Source organism: Oncorhynchus masou, chromosome 28 (genome assembly GCF_036934945.1).
Source record: "Oncorhynchus masou masou isolate Uvic2021 chromosome 28, UVic_Omas_1.1, whole genome shotgun sequence".
Taxonomy (NCBI): Eukaryota; Metazoa; Chordata; class Actinopteri; order Salmoniformes; family Salmonidae; genus Oncorhynchus; species Oncorhynchus masou.
In genome coordinates, this window is record NC_088239.1 from 67,637,162 (window position 1) to 67,662,248 (window position 25,087).

Consider the following 25,087-nt stretch of genomic DNA (forward strand, 5'->3'; position numbering starts at 1 on the left):
CTGATAACAGTGGAACAGACAGTAGTCCTGATAGCAGTTGAACAGACAATTGTCCTGATAACAGTTGAACAGACAGTGGAAGAGACAGTAGTCCTGATAACAGTAGAACAGACAGTAGAACATAAAGTGGAACAGACAGTAGTCCTGATAACAGTAGAACAGACAGTAGAACAGAATGTGGGATAGACAGTAGTCCTGATATCAGTTGAACAGACAATGGAACAGACAGTAGAACAGAGGGTAGTCCTGATAACAGTAACCAGACAGTAGTCCTGATAACAGTTGAACAGAGAGTGGTCCTGATAATAGTGGAACAGACAGTAGTCCTGATAACAGTAGTACAGACAGTGGAACAGAGTGTGGAACAGACAGTAGTCCTGATAACAGTGGAACAGACAGTAGAACATAAAGTGGAACAGACAGTAGTCCTGATAACAGTGGAATAGACAGTAGAACAGACAGTAGTCCTGATATCAGTTGAACAGACATTGGTCCTGATGACAATTGAACAGACAGTGGAACAGAAAATAGTCCTGATAACAGTGGAACAGACAGTGTAAGAGACAGTAGTCCTGATAACAGTGAAACAGACAGTGGAATAGACAGTAGTCCTGATAACAGTGGAACAGACAGTAGTCCTGATAACAGTTGAACAGACAGTAGAACAGACCATAGTCCTGATAACAATTGAACAGACAATAGTCCTGATAACAGTGGAACAGACAGTGGAACAGACAGTGGAACAGACAGTAGTCCTGATAACAGTGGAACAGACAGTAGTCCTGATATCAGTTGAACAGACATTGGTCCTGATGACAATTGAACAGACAGTGGAGCAGAAAATAGTCCTGGTAAAAGTGGAACAGACAGTAGAACAGAAAGTGGAACAGACAATAGTCCTGATAACAGTGGAACAGACAGTGGAACAGACAATAGTCCTGATAACAGTGGAACAGACAGTGGAACAGACAGTAGACCTGATAACAGTAAAACAGACAGTGGAACAGACAGTGAAATTGACAGTGGAACAGACAATAGTCATGATAACAGTGGAACAGACAGTGGAACTGACAGTGGAACAGACAGTAGTCTTGATAACAGTGCAACAGACAGTGGAACAGACAGTGGTCCTGATAACAATGGAACAGACAGTGGAATAGACAATAGTCCTGATAACAGTGGAACAGACAGTGGAACAGAGAGTGGAAGAGAGTATTCCTGATAACAGTGGAACAGACAATAGTCCTGATAACAGTAGAACAGAGGGTAGTCCTGATAACAGTAGAACAGAGGGTAGTCCTGATAACAGTAGAACAGAGGGTAGTCCTGATAACAGTAGACCAGACAGTAGTCCTGATAACAGTTGAACAGACAGTGGTCCTGATAATAGTGGAACAGACAGTAGTCCTGATAACAGTGGAACAGAGGGTAGTCCTGATAACAGTAGAACAGAGGGTAGTCCTGATAACAGTAGAACAGAGGGTAGTCCTGATAACAGTAGACCAGACAGTAGTCCTGATAACAGTTGAACAGACAGTGGTCCTGATAATAGTGGAACAGACAATAGTCCTGATAACAGTGGAACAGACAATGGAACAGACAATAGAGCAGACAGTAGTCCTGATAACAGTAGAACAGACAGTGGTCCTGAGTGAAGCAGAAAATAGTCCTGGTAACAGTGGAACAGACAGTAGAACAGAAAGTGGAACAGACAGTAGTCCTAATATCAGTTGAACAGACAGTGGTCCTGATAACAGTGGAACAGACAGTGGAACAGACAATAGTCCTGATAACAGTGGAACAGACAGTGGAATAGACAGTAGTCCTGATAACAGTGGAACAGACAGTGGAACAGACAATAGTCCTGATATCAGTTGAACAGACAGTGGTCCTGATAACAGTTGAACAGACAGTGGAACAGACAGTAGTCCTGATAACAGTGGACCAGACAGTGGAACAGACAGTAGTCTTGATAACAATTGAACAGACAGTGGTCCTGATAACAGTGGAACTGACAGTGGAACAGACAGTAGTCTTGAAAACAGTGGAACAGACAATGGAACAGACAGTAGAACAGAGGGTAGTCCTGATAACAGTTGAGCAGACAGTGGTCCTGATAACAATGGAACAGACTTTGGAAGAGACAGTTGTCCTGATAACAGTGGAACAGACAGTGGAACAGACAGTGGAACTGACAGTGGAACAGACAGCAGTCCTGATAACAGTTGAACAGACAATAGTACTGACAACAGTGGAACAGACAGTGGGAGAGACAGTAGTCCTGATAATAGTTGAACAGACAGTGGAAGAGACAGTAGTCCTGATAACAGTTGAACAGACAGTAGAACAGACCATAGTCCTGATAACAATTGAACAGACAATAGTCCTGATAACAGTGGAACAGACAGTGGAACAGACAGTGGAACAGACAGTAGTCCTGATAACAGTGGAACAGACAGTAGTCCTGATATCAGTTGAACAGACATTGGTCCTGATGACAATTGAACAGACAGTGGAGCAGAAAATAGTCCTGGTAAAAGTGGAACAGACAGTAGAACAGAAAGTGGAACAGACAATAGTCCTGATAACAGTGGAACAGACAATAGTCCTGATAACAGTGGAACAGACAGTGGAACAGACAATAGTCCTGATAACAGTGGAACAGACAGTGGAAGAGACAGTAGTCCTGATAACAGTGGAACAGACAGTAGTCCTGATATCAGTTGAACAGACAGTAGAACAGACCATAGTCCTGATAACAATTGAACAGACAATAGTCCTGATAACAGTAGAACAGACAGTGGAACAGACAGTGGAACAGACAGCAGTCCTGATAACAGTAGAACAGACAGTAGAACAGAATGTAGGATTGACAGTAGTCCTGATAACAGTGGAACAGACAGTGGAACAGACAGTGGAACAGACAGTAGTCCAGATATCAGTTGAACAGACAATGGAACAGACAGTAGAAAAGACAATAGTACTGATAACAGTGGAACATACAGTGGGAGAGACAGTAGTCCTGATAATAGTTGACCAGACAGTAGAACAGACAATTGTCCTGATAACAATTGAGCAGACAGTGGTCCTGATAACAGTGGAACAGACAGTAGTCCTGATAACAGTGGAACAGACAGTAGAACAGACAGTAGTCCTGATATCAGTTGAACAGACATTGGTCCTGATGACAATTGAACAGACAGTGGAGCAGAAAATAGTCCTGGTAACAGTGGAACAGAAAGTAGAACAGAAAGTGGAACAGACAATAGTCCTGATAACAGTGGAACAGACAGTGGAACAGACAATAGTCCTGATATTAGTTGAACAGACAGTGGTCCTGATAACAGTTGAACAGACAGTAGAACAGACCATAGTCCTGATAACAATTGAACAGACAATAGTCCTGATAACAGTGGAACAGACAGTGGAACAGACAGTAGACCTGATAACAGTAGATCAGACAGTGGAACAGACAGTGGAACAGACAGCAGTCCTGATAACAGTAGAACAGACAGTAGAACAGAATGTGGGATTGACAGTAGTCCTGATAACAGTGGAACAGACAGTGGAACAGACAGTAGTCCAGATATCAGTTGAACAGACAATGGAACAGACAGTGGAACAGACAATAGTACTGATAACAGTGGAACAGACAGTGGGAGAGACAGTAGTCCTGATAACAGTGGAACAGACAGTGGAACAGACAGTAGTCCAGATATCAGTTGAACAGACAATGGAACAGACAGTGGAACAGACAATAGTACTGATAACAGTGGAACAGACAGTAGAACAGACAATTGTCCTGATAACAATTGAGCAGACAGTGGTCCTGATAACAGTGGAACAGACAGTAGTCCAGATAGCAGTTGAACAGACAATTGTCCTGATAACAGTTGAACAGACAGTGGAAGAGACAGTAGTCCTGATAACAGTAGAACAGACAGTAGAACATAAAGTGGAACAGACAGTAGTCCTGATAACAGTAGAACAGACAGTAGAACAGAATGTGTGATAGACAGTAGTCCTGATATCAGTTGAACAGACAATGGAACAGACAGTAGAACAGAGGGTAGTCCTGATAACAGTAGACCAGACAGTAGTCCTGATAACAGTTGAACAGAGAGTGGTCCTGATAATAGTGGAACAGACAGTAGTCCTGATAACAGTAGTACAGACAATGGAACAGAGTGTGGAACAGACAGTAGTCCTGATAACAGTGGAACAGACAGTAGAACATAAAGTGGAACAGACAGTAGTCCTGATAACAGTGGAATAAACAGTAGAACAGACAGTAGTCCTGATAACAGTGGAACAGACAGTAGTCCTGATATCAGTTGAACAGACATTGGTCCTGATGACAATTGAACAGACAGTGGAGCAGAAAATTTGTAAGTCGCTCTGGATAAGAGCGTCTGCTAAATGACTTAAATGTAATGTAAATGTAAAATAGTCCTGGTAAAAGTGGAACAGACAGTAGAACAGAAAGTGGAACAGACAATAGTCCTGATAACAGTGGAACAGACAGTGGAACAGACAGTAGTCCTGATAACAGTGGAACAGACAGTAGAACAGACAGTAGTCCTGATATCAGTTGAACAGACATTGGTCCTGATGACAATTGAACAGACAGTGGAGCAGAAAATAGTCCTGGTAACAGTGGAACAGAAAGTAGAACAGAAAGTGGAACAGACAATAGTCCTGATAACAGTGGAACAGACAGTGGAACAGACAATAGTCCTGATATTAGTTGAACAGACAGTGGTCCTGATAACAGTAGAACAGACAGTAGAACAGAATGTGGGATTGACAGTAGTCCTGATAACAGTGGAACAGACAGTGGAACAGACAGTAGTCCAGATATCAGTTGAACAGACAATGGAACAGACAGTAGAAAAGACAATAGTACTGATAACAGTGGAACAGACAGTGGGAGAGACAGTAGTCCTGATAATAGTTGACCAGACAGTAGAACAGACAATTGTCCTGATAACAATTGAGCAGACAGTGGTCCTGATAACAGTGGAACAGACAGTAGTCCTGATAGCAGTTGAACAGACAATTGTCCTGATAACAGTTGAACAGACAGTGGAAGAGACAGTAGTCCTGATAACAGTAGAACAGACAGTAGAACATAAAGTGGAACAGACAGTAGTCCTGATAACAGTAGAACAGACAGTAGAACAGAATGTGGGATAGACAGTAGTCCTGATATCAGTTGAACAGACAATGGAACAGACAGTAGAACAGAGGGTAGTCCTGATAACAGTAGACCAGACAGTAGTCCTGATAACAGTTGAACAGAGAGTGGTCCTGATAATAGTGGAACAGACAGTAGTCCTGATAACAGTAGTACAGACAGTGGAACAGAGTGTGGAACAGACAGTAGTCCTGATAACAGTGGAACAGACAGTAGAACATAAAGTGGAACAGACAGTAGTCCTGATAACAGTGGAATAGACAGTAGAACAGACAGTAGTCCTGATATCAGTTGAACAGACATTGGTCCTGATGACAATTGAACAGACAGTGGAACAGAAAATAGTCCTGATAACAGTGGAACAGACAGTGTAAGAGACAGTAGTCCTGATAACAGTGAAACAGACAGTGGAATAGACAGTAGTCCTGATAACAGTGGAACAGACAGTGGAACAGACAATAGTCCTGATAACAGTTGAACAGACAGTGGAACAGACAGTAGTCCTGATAACAGTGGAACAGACAGTGGAACAGACAGTAGTCTTGATAACAATTGAACAGACAGTGGTCCTGATAACAGTGGAACTGACAGTGGAACAGACAGTAGTCTTGATAACAGTGGAACAGACAATGGAACAGACAGTAGAACAGAGGGTAGTCCTGATAACAGTTGAACAGACAGTGGTCCTGATAACAGTGGAACAGACAGTAGTCCTGATAACAGTTGAACAGACAGTAGTCCTGATAACAGTGGAACAGACAGTAGTCCTGATAACAGTTGAACAGACAGTAGAACAGACCATAGTCCTGATAACAATTGAACAGACAATAGTCCTGATAACAGTGGAACAGACAGTGGAACAGACAGTGGAACAGACAGTAGTCCTGATAACAGTGGAACAGACAGTAGTCCTGATATCAGTTGAACAGACATTGGTCCTGATGACAATTGAACAGACAGTGGAGCAGAAAATAGTCCTGGTAAAAGTGGAACAGACAGTAGAACAGAAAGTGGAACAGACAATAGTCCTGATAACAGTGGAACAGACAGTGGAACAGACAATAGTCCTGATAACAGTGGAACAGACAGTGGAACAGACAGTAGACCTGATAACAGTAAAACAGACAGTGGAACAGACAGTGAAATTGACAGTGGAACAGACAATAGTCATAATAACAGTGGAACAGACAGTGGAACTGACAGTGGAACAGACAGTAGTCTTGATAACAGTGCAACAGACAGTGGAACAGACAGTGGTCCTGATAACAATGGAACAGACAGTGGAATAGACAATAGTCCTGATAACAGTGGAACAGACAGTGGAACAGAGAGTGGAAGAGAGTATTCCTGATAACAGTTGAACAGACAATAGTCCTGCTAACAGTGGAACAGACAATAGTCCTGCTAACAGTGGAACAGACAGTGGAAAAGAGAGTGGAACTGACAGTGGAACAGACAGTAGTCCTGATAACAGTGGAACAGACAGTAGAACAGACAGTAGAAAAAACAATATTCCTGATAACAGTTGAACAGACAGTGGAACAGACAATATTCCTGATAACAGTGGAACAGACAGTGGAACAGACAATATTCCTGATAACAGTGGAACAGACAGTGGAACAGACAATAGTCCTGATAACAGTTGAACAGACAGTGGAACAGACAATATTCCTGATAACAGTGGAACAGACAGTGGTCCTGATAATAGTGGAACAGACAGTGGAACATACAATAGTCCTGATAACAGTGGAACAGACAGTAGTCCTGATAACAGTGGAACAGAGAGTAGAACAGAAAGTGGAAGAGACAGTAGTCCTGATAACAGTGGAACAGACAGTAGAACAGACAGTAATCCTGATTTCAGTATAACAGACAATGGAACAGACAGTAGAACAGACAATAGTCTTGATAACAGTGGAACAGACAGTAGAACAGACAGTGGAACAGACAGTAGTCCTGATAACAGTGGAACAGACAGTAGTCCTGATATCAGTTGAACAGACAGTAGAACAGACCATAGTCCTGATAACAATTGAACAGACAATAGTCCTGATAACAGTAGAACAGACAGTGGAACAGACAGTGGAACAGACAGCAGTCCTGATAACAGTAGAACAGACAGTAGAACAGAATGTAGGATTGACAGTAGTCCTGATAACAGTGGAACAGACAGTGGAACAGACAGTGGAACAGACAGTAGTCCAGATATCAGTTGAACAGACAATGGAACAGACAGTAGAAAAGACAATAGTACTGATAACAGTGGAACATACAGTAGAACAGACAATTGTCCTGATAACAATTGAGCAGACAGTGGTCCTGATAACAGTGGAACAGACAGTAGTCCTGATAACAGTGGAACAGACAGTAGAACAGACAGTAGTCCTGATATCAGTTGAACAGACATTGGTCCTGATGACAATTGAACAGACAGTGGAGCAGAAAATAGTCCTGGTAACAGTGGAACAGAAAGTAGAACAGAAAGTGGAACAGACAATAGTCCTGATAACAGTGGAACAGACAGTGGAACAGACAATAGTCCTGATATTAGTTGAACAGACAGTGGTCCTGATAACAGTTGAACAGACAGTAGAACAGACAATAGTCCTGATAACAGTGGAACAGACAGTGGAACAGACAGTAGACCTGATAACAGTAGATCAGACAGTGGAACAGACAGTGGAACAGACAGCAGTCCTGATAACAGTAGAACAGACAGTAGAACAGAATGTGGGATTGACAGTAGTCCTGATAACAGTGGAACAGACAGTGGAACAGACAGTAGTCCAGATATCAGTTGAACAGACAATGGAACAGACAGTGGAACAGACAATAGTACTGATAACAGTGGAACAGACAGTGGGAGAGACAGTAGTCCTGATAACAGTGGAACAGACAGTGGAACAGACAGTAGTCCAGATATCAGTTGAACAGACAATGGAACAGACAGTGGAACAGACAATAGTACTGATAACAGTGGAACAGACAGTAGAACAGACAATTGTCCTGATAACAATTGAGCAGACAGTGGTCCTGATAACAGTGGAACAGACAGTAGTCCTGATAGCAGTTGAACAGACAATTGTCCTGATAACAGTTGAACAGACAGTGGAAGAGACAGTAGTCCTGATAACAGTAGAACAGACAGTAGAACATAAAGTGGAACAGACAGTAGTCCTGATAACAGTAGAACAGACAGTAGAACAGAATGTGGGATAGACAGTAGTCCTGATATCAGTTGAACAGACAATGGAACAGACAGTAGAACAGAGGGTAGTCCTGATAACAGTAGACCAGACAGTAGTCCTGATAACAGTTGAACAGAGAGTGGTCCTGATAATAGTGGAACAGACAGTAGTCCTGATAACAGTAGTACAGACAATGGAACAGAGTGTGGAACAGACAGTAGTCCTGATAACAGTGGAACAGACAGTAGAACATAAAGTGGAACAGACAGTAGTCCTGATAACAGTGGAATAAACAGTAGAACAGACAGTAGTCCTGATAACAGTGGAACAGACAGTAGTCCTGATATCAGTTGAACAGACATTGGTCCTGATGACAATTGAACAGACAGTGGAGCAGAAAATTTGTAAGTCGCTCTGGATAAGAGCGTCTGCTAAATGACTTAAATGTAATGTAAATGTAAAATAGTCCTGGTAAAAGTGGAACAGACAGTAGAACAGAAAGTGGAACAGACAATAGTCCTGATAACAGTGGAACAGACAGTGGAACAGACAGTAGTCCTGATAACAGTGGAACAGACAGTAGAACAGACAGTAGTCCTGATATCAGTTGAACAGACATTGGTCCTGATGACAATTGAACAGACAGTGGAGCAGAAAATAGTCCTGGTAACAGTGGAACAGAAAGTAGAACAGAAAGTGGAACAGACAATAGTCCTGATAACAGTGGAACAGACAGTGGAACAGACAGTGGAACAGACAGTAGTCCTGATAACAGTGGAACAGACAGTAGTCCTGATATCAGTTGAACAGACAGTAGAACAGACCATAGTCCTGATAACAATTGAACAGACAATAGTCCTGATAACAGTAGAACAGACAGTGGAACAGACAGTGGAACAGACAGCAGTCCTGATAACAGTAGAACAGACAGTAGAACAGAATGTAGGATTGACAGTAGTCCTGATAACAGTGGAACAGACAGTGGAACAGACAGTAGTCCAGATATCAGTTGAACAGACAATGGAACAGACAGTAGAAAAGACAATAGTACTGATAACAGTGGAACATACAGTGGGAGAGACAGTAGTCCTGATAATAGTTGACCAGACAGTAGAACAGACAATTGTCCTGATAACAATTGAGCAGACAGTGGTCCTGATAACAGTGGAACAGACAGTAGTCCTGATAACAGTGGAACAGACAGTAGAACAGACAGTAGTCCTGATATCAGTTGAACAGACATTGGTCCTGATGACAATTGAACAGACAGTGGAGCAGAAAATAGTCCTGGTAACAGTGGAACAGAAAGTAGAACAGAAAGTGGAACAGACAATAGTCCTGATAACAGTGGAACAGACAGTGGAACAGACAATAGTCCTGATATTAGTTGAACAGACAGTGGTCCTGATAACAGTTGAACAGACAGTAGAACAGACAATAGTCCTGATAACAGTGGAACAGACAGTGGAACAGACAGTAGACCTGATAACAGTAGATCAGACAGTGGAACAGACAGTGGAACAGACAGCAGTCCTGATAACAGTAGAACAGACAGTAGAACAGAATGTGGGATTGACAGTAGTCCTGATAACAGTGGAACAGACAGTGGAACAGACAGTAGTCCAGATATCAGTTGAACAGACAATGGAACAGACAGTGGAACAGACAATAGTACTGATAACAGTGGAACAGACAGTGGAGAGACAGTAGTCCTGATAACAGTGGAACAGACAGTGGAACAGACAGTAGTCCAGATATCAGTTGAACAGACAATGGAACAGACAGTGGAACAGACAATAGTACTGATAACAGTGGAACAGACAGTAGAACAGACAATTGTCCTGATAACAATTGAGCAGACAGTGGTCCTGATAACAGTGGAACAGACAGTAGAACAGACAATTGTCCTGATAACAATTGAGCAGACAGTGGTCCTGATAACAGTGGAACAGACAGTAGTCCTGATAGCAGTTGAACAGACAATTGTCCTGATAACAGTTGAACAGACAGTGGAAGAGACAGTAGTCCTGATAACAGTAGAACAGACAGTAGAACATAAAGTGGAACAGACAGTAGTCCTGATAACAGTAGAACAGACAGTAGAACAGAATGTGGGATAGACAGTAGTCCTGATATCAGTTGAACAGACAATGGAACAGACAGTAGAACAGAGGGTAGTCCTGATAACAGTAGACCAGACAGTAGTCCTGATAACAGTTGAACAGAGAGTGGTCCTGATAATAGTGGAACAGACAGTAGTCCTGATAACAGTAGTACAGACAATGGAACAGAGTGTGGAACAGACAGTAGTCCTGATAACAGTGGAACAGACAGTAGAACATAAAGTGGAACAGACAGTAGTCCTGATAACAGTGGAATAAACAGTAGAACAGACAGTAGTCCTGATAACAGTGGAACAGACAGTAGTCCTGATATCAGTTGAACAGACATTGGTCCTGATGACAATTGAACAGACAGTGGAGCAGAAAATTTGTAAGTCGCTCTGGATAAGAGCGTCTGCTAAATGACTTAAATGTAATGTAAATGTAAAATAGTCCTGGTAAAAGTGGAACAGACAGTAGAACAGAAAGTGGAACAGACAATAGTCCTGATAACAGTGGAACAGACAGTGGAACAGACAGTAGTCCTGATAACAGTGGAACAGACAGTAGAACAGACAGTAGTCCTGATATCAGTTGAACAGACATTGGTCCTGATGACAATTGAACAGACAGTGGAGCAGAAAATAGTCCTGGTAACAGTGGAACAGAAAGTAGAACAGAAAGTGGAACAGACAATAGTCCTGATAACAGTGGAACAGACAGTGGAACAGACAATAGTCCTGATATTAGTTGAACAGACAGTGGTCCTGATAACAGTAGAACAGACAGTAGAACAGAATGTGGGATTGACAGTAGTCCTGATAACAGTGGAACAGACAGTGGAACAGACAGTAGTCCAGATATCAGTTGAACAGACAATGGAACAGACAGTAGAAAAGACAATAGTACTGATAACAGTGGAACAGACAGTGGGAGAGACAGTAGTCCTGATAATAGTTGACCAGACAGTAGAACAGACAATTGTCCTGATAACAATTGAGCAGACAGTGGTCCTGATAACAGTGGAACAGACAGTAGTCCTGATAGCAGTTGAACAGACAATTGTCCTGATAACAGTTGAACAGACAGTGGAAGAGACAGTAGTCCTGATAACGGTAGAACAGACAGTAGAACATAAAGTGGAACAGACAGTAGTCCTGATAACAGTAGAACAGACAGTAGAACAGAATGTGGGATAGACAGTAGTCCTGATATCAGTTGAACAGACAATGGAACAGACAGTAGAACAGAGGGTAGTCCTGATAACAGTAGACCAGACAGTAGTCCTGATAACAGTTGAACAGAGAGTGGTCCTGATAATAGTGGAACAGACAGTAGTCCTGATAACAGTAGTACAGACAGTGGAACAGAGTGTGGAACAGACAGTAGTCCTGATAACAGTGGAACAGACAGTAGAACATAAAGTGGAACAGACAGTAGTCCTGATAACAGTGGAATAGACAGTAGAACAGACAGTAGGCCTGATATCAGTTGAACAGACATTGGTCCTGATGACAATTGAACAGACAGTGGAACAGAAAATAGTCCTGATAACAGTGGAACAGACAGTGTAAGAGACAGTAGTCCTGATAACAGTGAAACAGACAGTGGAATAGACAGTAGTCCTGATAACAGTGGAACAGACAGTGGAACAGACAATAGTCCTGATAACAGTTGAACAGACAGTGGAACAGACAGTAGTCCTGATAACAGTGGAACAGACAGTGGAACAGACAGTAGTCTTGATAACAATTGAACAGACAGTGGTCCTGATAACAGTGGAACTGACAGTGGAACAGACAGTAGTCTTGATAACAGTGGAACAGACAATGGAACAGACAGTAGAACAGAGGGTAGTCCTGATAACAGTTGAACAGACAGTAGTCCTGATAACAGTGGAACAGACAGTAGTCCTGATAACAGTTGAACAGACAGTAGTCCTGATAACAGTGGAACAGACAGTAGTCCTGATAACAGTTGAACAGACAGTAGAACAGACCATAGTCCTGATAACAATTGAACAGACAATAGTCCTGATAACAGTGGAACAGACAGTGGAACAGACAGTGGAACAGACAGTAGTCCTGATAACAGTGGAACAGACAGTAGTCCTGATATCAGTTGAACAGACATTGGTCCTGATGACAATTGAACAGACAGTGGAGCAGAAATTAGTCCTGGTAAAAGTGGAACAGACAGTAGAACAGAAAGTGGAACAGACAATAGTCCTGATAACAGTGGAACAGACAGTGGAACAGACAATAGTCCTGATAACAGTGGAACAGACAGTGGAACAGACAGTGAAATTGACAGTGGAACAGACAATAGTCATGATAACAGTGGAACAGACAGTGGAACTGACAGTGGAACAGACAGTAGTCTTGATAACAGTGCAACAGACAGTGGAACAGACAGTGGTCCTGATAACAATGGAACAGACAGTGGAATAGACAATAGTCCTGATAACAGTGGAACAGACAGTGGAACAGAGAGTGGAAGAGAGTATTCCTGATAACAGTTTTGAACAGACAATAGTCCTGCTAACAGTGGAACAGACAATAGTCCTGCTAACAGTGGAACAGACAGTGGAAAAGAGAGTGGAACTGACAGTGGAACAGACAGTAGTCCTGATAACAGTGGAACAGACAGTAGAACAGACAGTAGAAAAAACAATATTCCTGATAACAGTTGAACAGACAGTGGAACAGACAATATTCCTGATAACAGTGGAACAGACAGTGGAACAGACAATATTCCTGATAACAGTGGAACAGACAGTGGAACAGACAATAGTCCTGATAACAGTTGAACAGACAGTGGAACAGACAATATTCCTGATAACAGTGGAACAGACAGTGGTCCTGATAATAGTGGAACAGACAGTGGAACATACAATAGTCCTGATAACAGTGGAACAGACAGTAGTCCTGATAACAGTGGAACAGAGAGTAGAACAGAAAGTGGAAGAGACAGTAGTCCTGATAACAGTGGAACAGACAGTAGAACAGACAGTAATCCTGATTTCAGTATAACAGACAATGGAACAGACAGTAGAACAGACAATAGTCTTGATAACAGTGGAACAGACAGTAGAACAGACAGTGGAACAGACAGTAGTCCTGATAACAGTTAAACAGACAGTGGTCCTGATAACAATGGAACAGACAGTCGAACAGACAATAGTCCTGATAACAGTGGAACAGACAGTGGAACAGAGAGTGGAAGAGACAGTATTCCTGATAAATGTTGAACAGCCAGTAGAACAGACAATATTCCTGATAACAGTTGAACAGACAGTGGTCCTTATAATAGTGGAACAGACAGTAGAACCCATGGAGCTCCAGCTCTGACCTAACAGAATGTAAATAAGAGGACAATTATTCCCAGAGCTAAAAGCAGCGCTCGTGTCCAGACTGCATGACCCCTGGAAAATGTTGCCTGAGTCTCACTCTTTCTCTCTTTCGTTCTCTTTCTCTCTCTCTCTCTGTGTGTTTCTCTAGCTGAGATCGACACCACACCTCCACTTTCCTCCCCCTCCCCCTCTCCAGCCATAGCGAACACAGACAGAAACTCACCCAGGGGGAGAGGGCCCGAGGCTGGGTTAGGGCCCAGGGTGGGGAGAGGGCCTGAGGCTGGGTTAGGGCCCGGGGTGGGGATGAGTGCCGCTGGTGATCTGCTAGAGTCAGTCCTGGCTCAGAAGGATCATCTCTTCTCCCAGACAGGGGGAATGGTCCTGCCCTCAGCTCTGCCCCAGGACCTGCTGCCTCTCCTGGGGAGAGAAATGAGCACATGGGGCTTGTCTGGAGGTCTGTCTCTGGATCAACAGGGTCTGTTGAAGAGGATACAACCCCCAGTTTCACAACCCCACGACAGCGGATCACCCCTCCCTTCACAGCTCTCCCAGCCCGACAGCAACACCCTCACCTCCTCCTCTCAGCCCGTGACACACACACCGCCGGGACAGCGAGATGAGGTCACCACTATCGTCACGGCGACCGTGGATGCAGATGCAGACATCGATGCAGAAACACCTTCACCGGGTATAAGTGGTATACATTAGACCAGGGGTTGGAACCAAAATTATTTTCGATCTTTTCATTCTGAACAGAAACATACTTTTTTTTAGTTCCGACCAGCAAAATAAAGTTCCTAACTAGTTTGAACAAAAAAAAAGTAAAGTTTTATATCGTTCCTTTCTGTTCATTTTTGAACCTCTGAAATCCTTATTTTAAAAAATTAAAAATTTGCTCTTTAAATTAAATTAAACTTCACCAATTAGTGCGGATAGAGCAGTTTGCTATGCTAAAGTTGTTTACGGGCTTGATGGAAAGACAAGTGTAGGGCACGAGATGCATCTTAACATTTTGCGGGAGAGAACGAGAGAGGATGAAGGGCATCTTGTTATGACATGCATTATCTGAATTAGGCCCACAGAATTATACCTACGGAGGAGCAGCTTCTATGGAGGAACTTTGAATGTCTTTGAACTTCAGAGACTTGGCTTAACATTGGACCAGAGCAAGCTAGCTAACAAGCTTGTGCATGCAGAGCGCGCACCGGAATTAAAGACATGTCTTACCTTTTTGTAGTTAATGAATCCAATGTGAAATGTGATAACTATAGTATCCCTAACTAGCATAGAAAATTACCCTTCCTTAACCCAGACGATGCTGGGCCAATTGTGCGCCGCCCTATGGGACTCCCGATCACGGCCGGTTGGGATACAGCCCGGGATCAAACCTGGGTCTGTAGTAACGCCTCTAGCACTGTGATGCAGTGCCTTAGACCACTGCGCCACTCGGGAGGCCAAATCCATTATTTTCTAAATAAAAATCTCTCTCCCTATCTTCCGAATCATGCATGTAGCTATCGTCAGTAGGCTACAGTAGCCTATGCTTCGGAGTGGTAGCGGCAGGTAGCCTACTCATGGACACTCTAAAACGTTTCTGATTGACACAGGGAGGACTTTGCATAGGCACTTCGTTACATTTGTTTGTGGGACTGGGAAATATACCCGGAGCATAAACAATACTTTATTAGCCGGTTTCCATGCTTTTAAAATAACGGTTCTGTTCCAGAACAGTATAGATCATTTTCGTTCCCTGTTCTGTTCCTTGAGCAATGTCCTTATTTTCTGGTTTTCAGTTCTGTTCTCTGAACCGTTCCAACCTCTGCATTAGACTAGACTGGAGCATCATCAATGTCAGAGAACACCCTGTCCTTTTCAGAAAGCAGTTGTTGATGTTGTTTACCTTTCTCTCACTGAAGACAGAGATATGCTTATCTCACCAGCATCCTGGATTACACTGTGAAATAAATTTCTCAAATATTGTATTGTTAAATCGATTTTTGTCCTCTCCTCTTATCTCTAGCTGTGTCTGGCTGTATGGTGAATTTCTCCGACCCCGAGGGATACATAGACTCTTCTGACGACCCCCCCCTCCCAGATGGAACATTCCTACACTGTACATACACCGTCACTGTGTACACAGGCTATGGAGTCGAGCTACAGGTAAACAAACAAACACACATGTGCTTTCACTGAGTGATGTTATATGCACAAGTTTGTATGTGAAAACTACTTATAAGATGCATACGTTGTATCTGAACTCACTTCACTGGCGCTAAAGAGGGAGGCTCGACTGGTGCTAGCACATGAGCAGATCAGATACACCACTGGAACGCCGATTAAGCTGTTTACATGTCCTAATCATTTGAAAGATTGCTCCGAAAACCAGATGTTTTTAATTAACGTACGCTTACTTTCGATATAAAAATATAGTTTAACATCGAATTATTAGTGTGCATGTAAACGTACTCAATGACACGGACACACAGACTGCATTGTGATTGCTGACTCTGTATTGATCGCAGGATTGTCTCTGACCCCTAGTGATGTCTGCTGGTACAGCACCCTGCCCTCCAAATCAAATCAAAATGTATTTATGACATGCGTCAAATTAAATTGGTGTATACATTAGTGAAATGCTTGCTGACGAACCTTTCCCAATGATACAGAGTAATATATATATAAATTAACTAACACAAGAGGAATAAAATAAAATGCACAAGAATACCAGATCAATGTGGAGCTATATACAGGGAGTACCAGATCAATGTGGAGCTATATACAGGGAGTACCAGATCAATGTGGAGCTACAGTGCCTTGCGAAAGTATTCGGCCACCTTGAACTTTACATTTACATTTAAGTCATTTAGCAGACGCTCTTATCCAGAGCGACTTACAAATTGGTGAATTCACCTTCTGACATCCAGTGGAACAGCCACTTTACAATAGTGCATCTAAATCATTAAGGGGGGGGGGGTGAGAAGGATTACTTAACCTATCCTAGGTATTCCTTGAAGAGGTGGGGTTTCAGGTGTCTCCGGAAGGTGGTGATTGACTCCGCTGTCCTGGCGTCGTGAGGGAGTTTGTTCCACCATTGGGGGGCCAGAGCAGCGAACAGTTTTGACTGGGCTGAGCGGGAACTGTACTTCCTCAGTGGTAGGGAGGCGAGCAGGCCAGAGGTGGATGAACGCAGTGCCCTTGCTTGGGTGTAGGGCCTGATCAGAGCCTGGAGGTACTGCGGTGCCGTTCCCCTCACAGCTCCGTAGGCAAGCACCATGGTCTTGTAGCGGATGCGAGCTTCAACTGGAAGCCAGTGGAGAGAGCGGAGGAGCGGGGTGACGTGAGAGAACTTGGGAAGGTTGAACACCAGACGGGCTGCGGCGTTCTGGATGAGTTGTAGGGGTTTAATGGCACAGGCAGGGAGCCCAGCCAACAGCGAGTTGCAGTAATCCAGACGGGAGATGACAAGTGCCTGGATTAGGACCTGCGCCGCTTCCTGTGTGAGGCAGGGTCGTACTCTGCGGATGTTGTAGAGCATGAACCTACAGGAACGGGCCACCGCCATGATGTTGGTTGAGAACGACAGGGTGTTGTCCAGGATCACGCCAAGGTTCTTAGCGCTCTGGGAGGAGGACACAATGGAGACCTTTTGCCACATTTCAGGCTTCAAACATAAAGATATAAAACTGTATTTTTTGTGAAGAATCAACAACAAGTGGGACACAATCATGCAGTGGAACGACATTTATTGGATATTTCAAACTTTTTTAACAAATCAAAAACTGACAAATTGGGCGTGAAAAATTATTCAGCCCCCTTAAGTTAATACTTTGTAGCGCTACCTTTTGCTCCGATTACAGCTGTAAGTCGCTTGGGGTATGTCTCTATCAGTTTTGCACATCGAGAGACTGACATTTTTTCCCATTCCTCCTTGCAAAACAGCTCGAGCTCAGTGAGGTTGGATGGAGAGCATTTGTGAACAGCAGTTTTCAGTTATTTCCACAGATTCTCGATTGGATTCAGGTCTGAACTTTGACTTGGCCATTCTAACACCTGGATATGTTTATTTTTGAACCATTCCATTGTAGATTTTGCTTTATGTTTTGGATCATTGTCTTGTTGGAAGACAAATCTCCGTCCCAGTCTCAGGTCTTTTGCAGACTCCATCAGGTTTTCTTCCAGAATGGTCCTGTATTTGGCTCCATCCATCTTCCCATCAATTTTAACCATCTTCCCTGTCCCTGATGAAGAAAAGCAGCCCCAAACCATGATGCTGCCACCACCATGTTTGACAGTGGGTATGGTGTGTTCAGGGTGATGAGCTGTGTTGCTTTTACGCCAAACATAACGTTTTGCATTGTTGCCAAAAAGTTACATTTTGGTTTCATCTGACCAGAGCACCTTCTTCCACATGTTTGGTATGTCTCCCAGGTGGCTTGTGGCAAACTTTAAACAACACTTTTTATGGATATCTTTAAGAAATGGCTTTCTTCTTGCCACTCTTCCATAAAGGCCAGATTTGTGCAATATACGACTGATTGTTGTCCTATGGACAGAGTCTCCCACCTCAGCTGTAGATCTCTGCAGTTCATCCAGAGTGATCATGGGCCTCTTGGCTGCATCTCTGATCAGTCTTCTCCTTGTATGAGCTGAAAGTTTAGAGGGACGGCCAGGTCTTGGTAGATTTGCAGTGGTCTGATACTCCTTCCATTTCAATATTATCGCTTGCACAGTGCTCCTTGGGATGTTTAAAGCTTGGGAAATCTTTTTGTTTCCAAATCCGGCTTTAAACTTCTTCACAACAGTATCTCGGACCTGCCTGGTGTGTTCCTTGTTCTTCATGATGCTCTCTGCGCTTTTAACAGACCTCTGAGACTATCACAGTGCAGGTGCATTTATACGGAGACTTACACACAGGTGGATTGTATTTATCATCATTAGTCATTTAGGTCAACATTGGATCATTCAGAGATCCTCACTGAACTTCTGGAGAGAGTTTGCTGCACTGAAAGTAAAGGGGCTGAATAATTTTGCACGCCCAATTTTTCAGTTTTTGATTTGTTAAAAAGGTTTGAAATATCCAATAAATGTCGTTCCACTGCATGATTGTGTCCCACTTGTTGTTGATTCTTCACAAAAAAATACAGTTTTATATCTTTATGTTTGAAGCCTGAAATGTGGCAAAATGTAGGGGGGGCCGAATAGGGGGCCGAATACTTTTGCAAGGCACTGTATATACAGGGAGTACCAGATCAATGTGGAGCTATATACAGGGAGTACCAGATCAATGTGCAGCTATATAGAGGGAGTACCAGTACCAGGTCAATGTGGAGCTATATAAAGGGAGTACCAGTACCAGGTCAATGTGGAGCTATATACAGGGAGTACCAGTACCAGATCAATGTGGAGCTATATACAGGGAGTACCAGTATCAGATCAATGTGGAACTATATACAGGGAGTACCAGTACCAGATCAATGTGGAACTATATAGAGGGAGTACCAGTACCAGATCAATGTGGAGCTATATACAGGGCGTACCAGTACCAGATCAATGTGGAGCTATATACAGGGAGTACCAGTACCAGGTCAATGTGGAGCTATATACAGGGAGTACCCGTACCAGATCAATGTGGAGCTATATACAGGGAGTACCAGATCAATGTGGAGCTATATACAGGGCGTACCAGTACCAGATCAATGTGGAGCTATATACAGGGAGTACCAGTACCAGATCAATGTGGAACTATATAGAGGGAGTACCAGTACCAGATCAATGTGGAGCTATATACAGGGAGTACCAGTACCAGATCAATGTGGAGCTATATACAGGGAGTACTAGTACCAGGTCAATGTGTAGCTATATACAGGGATTACCAGCACCAGATCAATGTGGAGCTATTTACAGGGTGTACCCATACCAGATCAATGTGGAGCTATATACAGGGAGTACCCATACTAGATCAATGTGGAGCTATATACAGGGAGTACCAGTACCAGATCAATGTGGAGCTATATACAGAGAGTACCCGTACCAGATCAATGTGGAGCTATATACAGGGAGTACCAGTACCAGATCAATGTGGAGCAATATACAGGGAGTACCAGTACCATATCAATGTGGAGCTATATACAGGGAGTACCAGATCAATTTGGAGCTATAAAAGGGCGTACCAGTACCAGGTCAATGTGGAGCTATATACAGGGAGTACCAGTACCAGATCAATGTGGAGCTATATACAGGGAGTACCCGTACCAGATCAATGTGGTACTATATACAGGGAGTACCAGTACCAGATCAATGTGGAACTATATACAGGGAGCACCAGTACCAGATCAATGTGGAGCTATATACAGGGAGTACCAGTACCAGATCAATGTGGAGCTATATACAGGAGTACCCGTACCAGGTCAATGTGGAGCTATATACAGGGAGTACCAGATCAATGTGGAGCTATATACAGGGCGTACCAGTACCAGATCAATGTGGAGCTATATACAGGGAGTACCAGTACCAGATCAATGTGGAGCTATATACAGGGAGTACCAGTACCAGATCAATGTGGAGCTATATACAGGGAGTACCAGTACCAGATCAATGTGGAGCTATATACAGGGAGTACCAGTACCAGATCAATGTGGAGCTATATACAGGGGGTACTAGTACCAGGTCAATGTGTAGCTATATACAGGGATTACCAGCACCAGATCAATGTGGAGCTATTTACAGGGTGTACCCGTACCAGATCAATGTGGAGCTATATACAGGGAGTACCCATACTAGATCAATGTGGAGCTATATACAGGGAGTAACAGTACCAGATCAATGTGGAGCTATATACAGAGAGTAACCGTACCAGATCAATGTGGAGCTATATACAGGGAGTACCAGTACCAGATCAATGTGGAGCAATATACAGGGAGTACCAGTACCATATCAATGTGGAGCTATATACAGGGAGTACCAGATCAATTTGGAGCTATAAAAAGGGCGTACCAGTACCAGGTCAATGTGGAGCTATATACAGGGAGTACCAGTACCAGATCAATGTGGAGCTATATACAGGGAGTACCCGTACCAGATCAATGTGGTACTATATACAGGGAGTACCAGTACCAGATCAATGTGGAACTATATACAGGGAGCACCAGTACCAGATCAATGTGGAGCTATATACAGGGAGTACCAGTACCAGATCAATGTGGAGCTATATACAGGGAGTACCCGTACCAGATCAATGTGGAGCTATATACAGGGAGTACCAGATCAATGTGGAGCTATATACAGGGCGTACCAGTACCAGATCAATGTGGAGCTATATACAGGGAGTACCAGTACCAGATCAATGTGGAACTATATAGAGGGAGTACCAGTACCAGATCAATGTGGAGCTATATACAGGGAGTACCAGTACCAGATCAATGTGGAGCTATATACAGGGAGTACCAGTACCAGATCAATGTGGAGCTATATACAGGAGTACCAGTACCAGATCAATGTGGAGCTATATACAGGGATTACCAGCACCAGATCAATGTGGAGCTATTTACAGGGTGTACCCGTACCAGATCAATGTGGAGCTATATACAGGGAGTACCCATACTAGATCAATGTGGAGCTATATACAGGGAGTACCAGTACCAGATCAATGTGGAGCTATATACAGAGAGTACCCGTACCAGATCAATGTGGAGCTATATACAGGGAGTACCAGTACCAGATCAATGTGGAGCAATATACAGGGAGTACCAGTACCATATCAATGTGGAGCTATATACAGGGAGTACCAGATCAATTTGGAGCTATAAAAAGGGCGTACCAGTACCAGGTCAATGTGGAGCTATATACAGGGAGTACCAGTACCAGATCAATGTGGAGCTATATACAGGGAGTACCCGTACCAGATCAATGTGGTACTATATACAGGGAGTACCAGTACCAGATCAATGTGGAACTATATACAGGGAGCACCAGTACCAGATCAATGTGGAGCTATATACAGGGAGTACCAGTACCAGATCAATGTGGAGCTATATACAGGGAGTACCCGTACCAGATCAATGTGGAGCTATATACAGGGAGTACCAGATCAATGTGGAGCTATATACAGGGCGTACCAGTACCAGATCAATGTGGAGCTATATACAGGGAGTACCAGTACCAGATCAATGTGGAGCTATATACAGGGAGTACCAGTACCAGATCAATGTGGAGCTATATACAGGGAGTACCAGTACCAGATCAATGTGGAGCTATATACAGGGAGTACCAGTACCAGATCAATGTGGAGCTATATACAGGGGGTACTAGTACCAGGTCAATGTGTAGCTATATACAGGGATTACCAGCACCAGATCAATGTGGAGCTATTTACAGGGTGTACCCGTACCAGATCAATGTGGAGCTATATACAGGGAGTACCCATACTAGATCAATGTGGAGCTATATACAGGGAGTAACAGTACCAGATCAATGTGGAGCTATATACAGAGAGTAACCGTACCAGATCAATGTGGAGCTATATACAGGGAGTACCAGTACCAGATCAATGTGGAGCAATATACAGGGAGTACCAGTACCATATCAATGTGGAGCTATATACAGGGAGTACCAGATCAATTTGGAGCTATAAAAAGGGCGTACCAGTACCAGGTCAATGTGGAGCTATATACAGGGAGTACCAGTACCAGATCAATGTGGAGCTATATACAGGGAGTACCCGTACCAGATCAATGTGGTACTATATACAGGGAGTACCAGTACCAGATCAATGTGGAACTATATACAGGGAGCACCAGTACCAGATCAATGTGGAGCTATATACAGGGAGTACCAGTACCAGATCAATGTGGAGCTATATACAGGGAGTACCCGTACCAGATCAATGTGGAGCTATATACAGGGAGTACCAGATCAATGTGGAGCTATATACAGGGCGTACCAGTACCAGATCAATGTGGAGCTATATACAGGGAGTACCAGTACCAGATCAATGTGGAACTATATAGAGGGAGTACCAGTACCAGATCAATGTGGAGCTATATACAGGGAGTACCAGTACCAGATCAATGTGGAGCTATATACAGGGAGTACCAGTACCAGATCAATGTGGAGCTATATACAGGGAGTACCAGTACCAGATCAATGTGGAGCTATATACAGGGATTACCAGCACCAGATCAATGTGGAGCTATTTACAGGGTGTACCCGTACCAGATCAATGTGGAGCTATATACAGGGAGTACCCATACTAGATCAATGTGGAGCTATATACAGGGAGTACCAGTACCAGATCAATGTGGAGCTATATACAGAGAGTACCCGTACCAGATCAATGTGGAGCTATATACAGGGAGTACCAGTACCAGATCAATGTGGAGCAATATACAGGGAGTACCAGTACCATATCAATGTGGAGCTATATACAGGGAGTACCAGATCAATTTGGAGCTATAAAAAGGGCGTACCAGTACCAGGTCAATGTGGAGCTATATACAGGGAGTACCAGTACCAGATCAATGTGGAGCTATATACAGGGAGTACCCGTACCAGATCAATGTGGTACTATATACAGGGAGTACCAGTACCAGATCAATGTGGAACTATATACAGGGAGCACCAGTACCAGATCAATGTGGAGCTATATACAGGGAGTACCAGTACCAGATCAATGTGGAGCTATATACAGGGAGTACCTGTACCAGATCAATGTGGAGCTATATACAGTGAGTACCAGATCAATGTGGAGCTATATACAGGGCGTACCAGTACCAGATCAATGTGGAGCTATATACAGGGAGTACCAGTACCAGATCAATGTGGAACTATATAGAGGGAGTACCAGTACCAGATCAATGTGGAGCTATATACAGGGAGTACCAGTACCAGATCAATGTGGAGCTATATACAGGGAGTACCAGTACCAGATCAATGTGGAGCTATATACAGGGAGTACCAGTACCAGATCAATGTGGAGCTATATACAGGGATTACCAGCACCAGATCAATGTGGAGCTATTTACAGGGTGTACCCGTACCAGATCAATGTGGAGCTATATACAGGGAGTACCCATACTAGATCAATGTGGAGCTATATACAGGGAGTACCAGTACCAGATCAATGTGGAGCTATATACAGAGAGTACCCGTACCAGATCAATGTGGAGCTATATACAGGGAGTACCAGTACCAGATCAATGTGGAGCAATATACAGGGAGTACCAGTACCATATCAATGTGGAGCTATATACAGGGAGTACCAGATCAATTTGGAGCTATAAAAAGGGCGTACCCGTACCAGATCAATGTGGTACTATATACAGGGAGTACCAGTACCAGATCAATGTGGAACTATATACAGGGAGCACCAGTACCAGATCAATGTGGAGCTATATACAGGGAGTACCAGTACCAGATCAATGTGGAACTATGTACAGGGAGCACCAGTACCAGATCAATGTGGAGCTATATACAGGGAGTACCAGTACCAGATCAATGTGGAGCTATATACAGGGAGTACCAGTACCAGATCAATGTGAAGCTATATACATGGAGTACCAGTACCAGATCAATGTGCAGTGGTACAAGGTATTTGAGGTAGATACTGTATGTACATGAATGCAGGGTGAAGTGACTACGCATCAGGATTGATAATAATAAGAGTAAAATACAGAACAGAGTAGCAGCAGATGATATAAGTTAGTGTGTGTGTATACAATGAGTACCAGTACCAGATCAATATGGAGCTATATACAGGGAGTACCAGTACCATATCAATGTGGAGCTATATACAGGGAGTACCAGATCAATGTGGAGTTATATACAGGGAGTACCAGTACCAGATCAATGTGGAGCTATATACAGGGAGTACCAGTACCAGATCAATGTGGAGCTATATACAGGGAGTACCAGATCAATGTGGAGCTATATACAGGGAGTACCATATCAATGTGGAGCTATATACAGGGAGTACCAGTACCAGATCAATGTGGAGCTATATACAGCGAGTACCAGATCAATGTGGAGCTATATACAGCGAGTACCAAATCAATGTGGAGCTATATACAGGGAGTACCAGATCAATGTGGAGCTGTATACTGAGAGTATCCGTACCAGATCAATGTGGAGCTATATACAGGGAGTACCAGTACCAGATCAATGTGGAGCTATATACAGGGAGTACCAGTACCAGATCAATGTGGAGCTATATACAGGGATTAACATTACCAGATCAATGTGGAGCTATATACAG

The 25,087-nt window shown here is 43.3% G+C and overlaps 1 protein-coding gene across 1 annotated transcript in view; it reads left to right on the plus strand.

Moving 5' to 3' along the window:
- LOC135518137 (seizure 6-like protein) overlaps window positions 1-25,087 on the plus strand; it is a 91,416-nt gene that overhangs the window by 27,198 nt on the left and 39,131 nt on the right. The window contains exons 2-3 of the mRNA XM_064943050.1: window positions 13,988-14,527; window positions 15,860-15,999. Coding sequence (XP_064799122.1) covers window positions 13,988-14,527; window positions 15,860-15,999 — 680 coding nt within the window. The remainder of the gene's footprint in view (window positions 1-13,987; window positions 14,528-15,859; window positions 16,000-25,087) is intronic.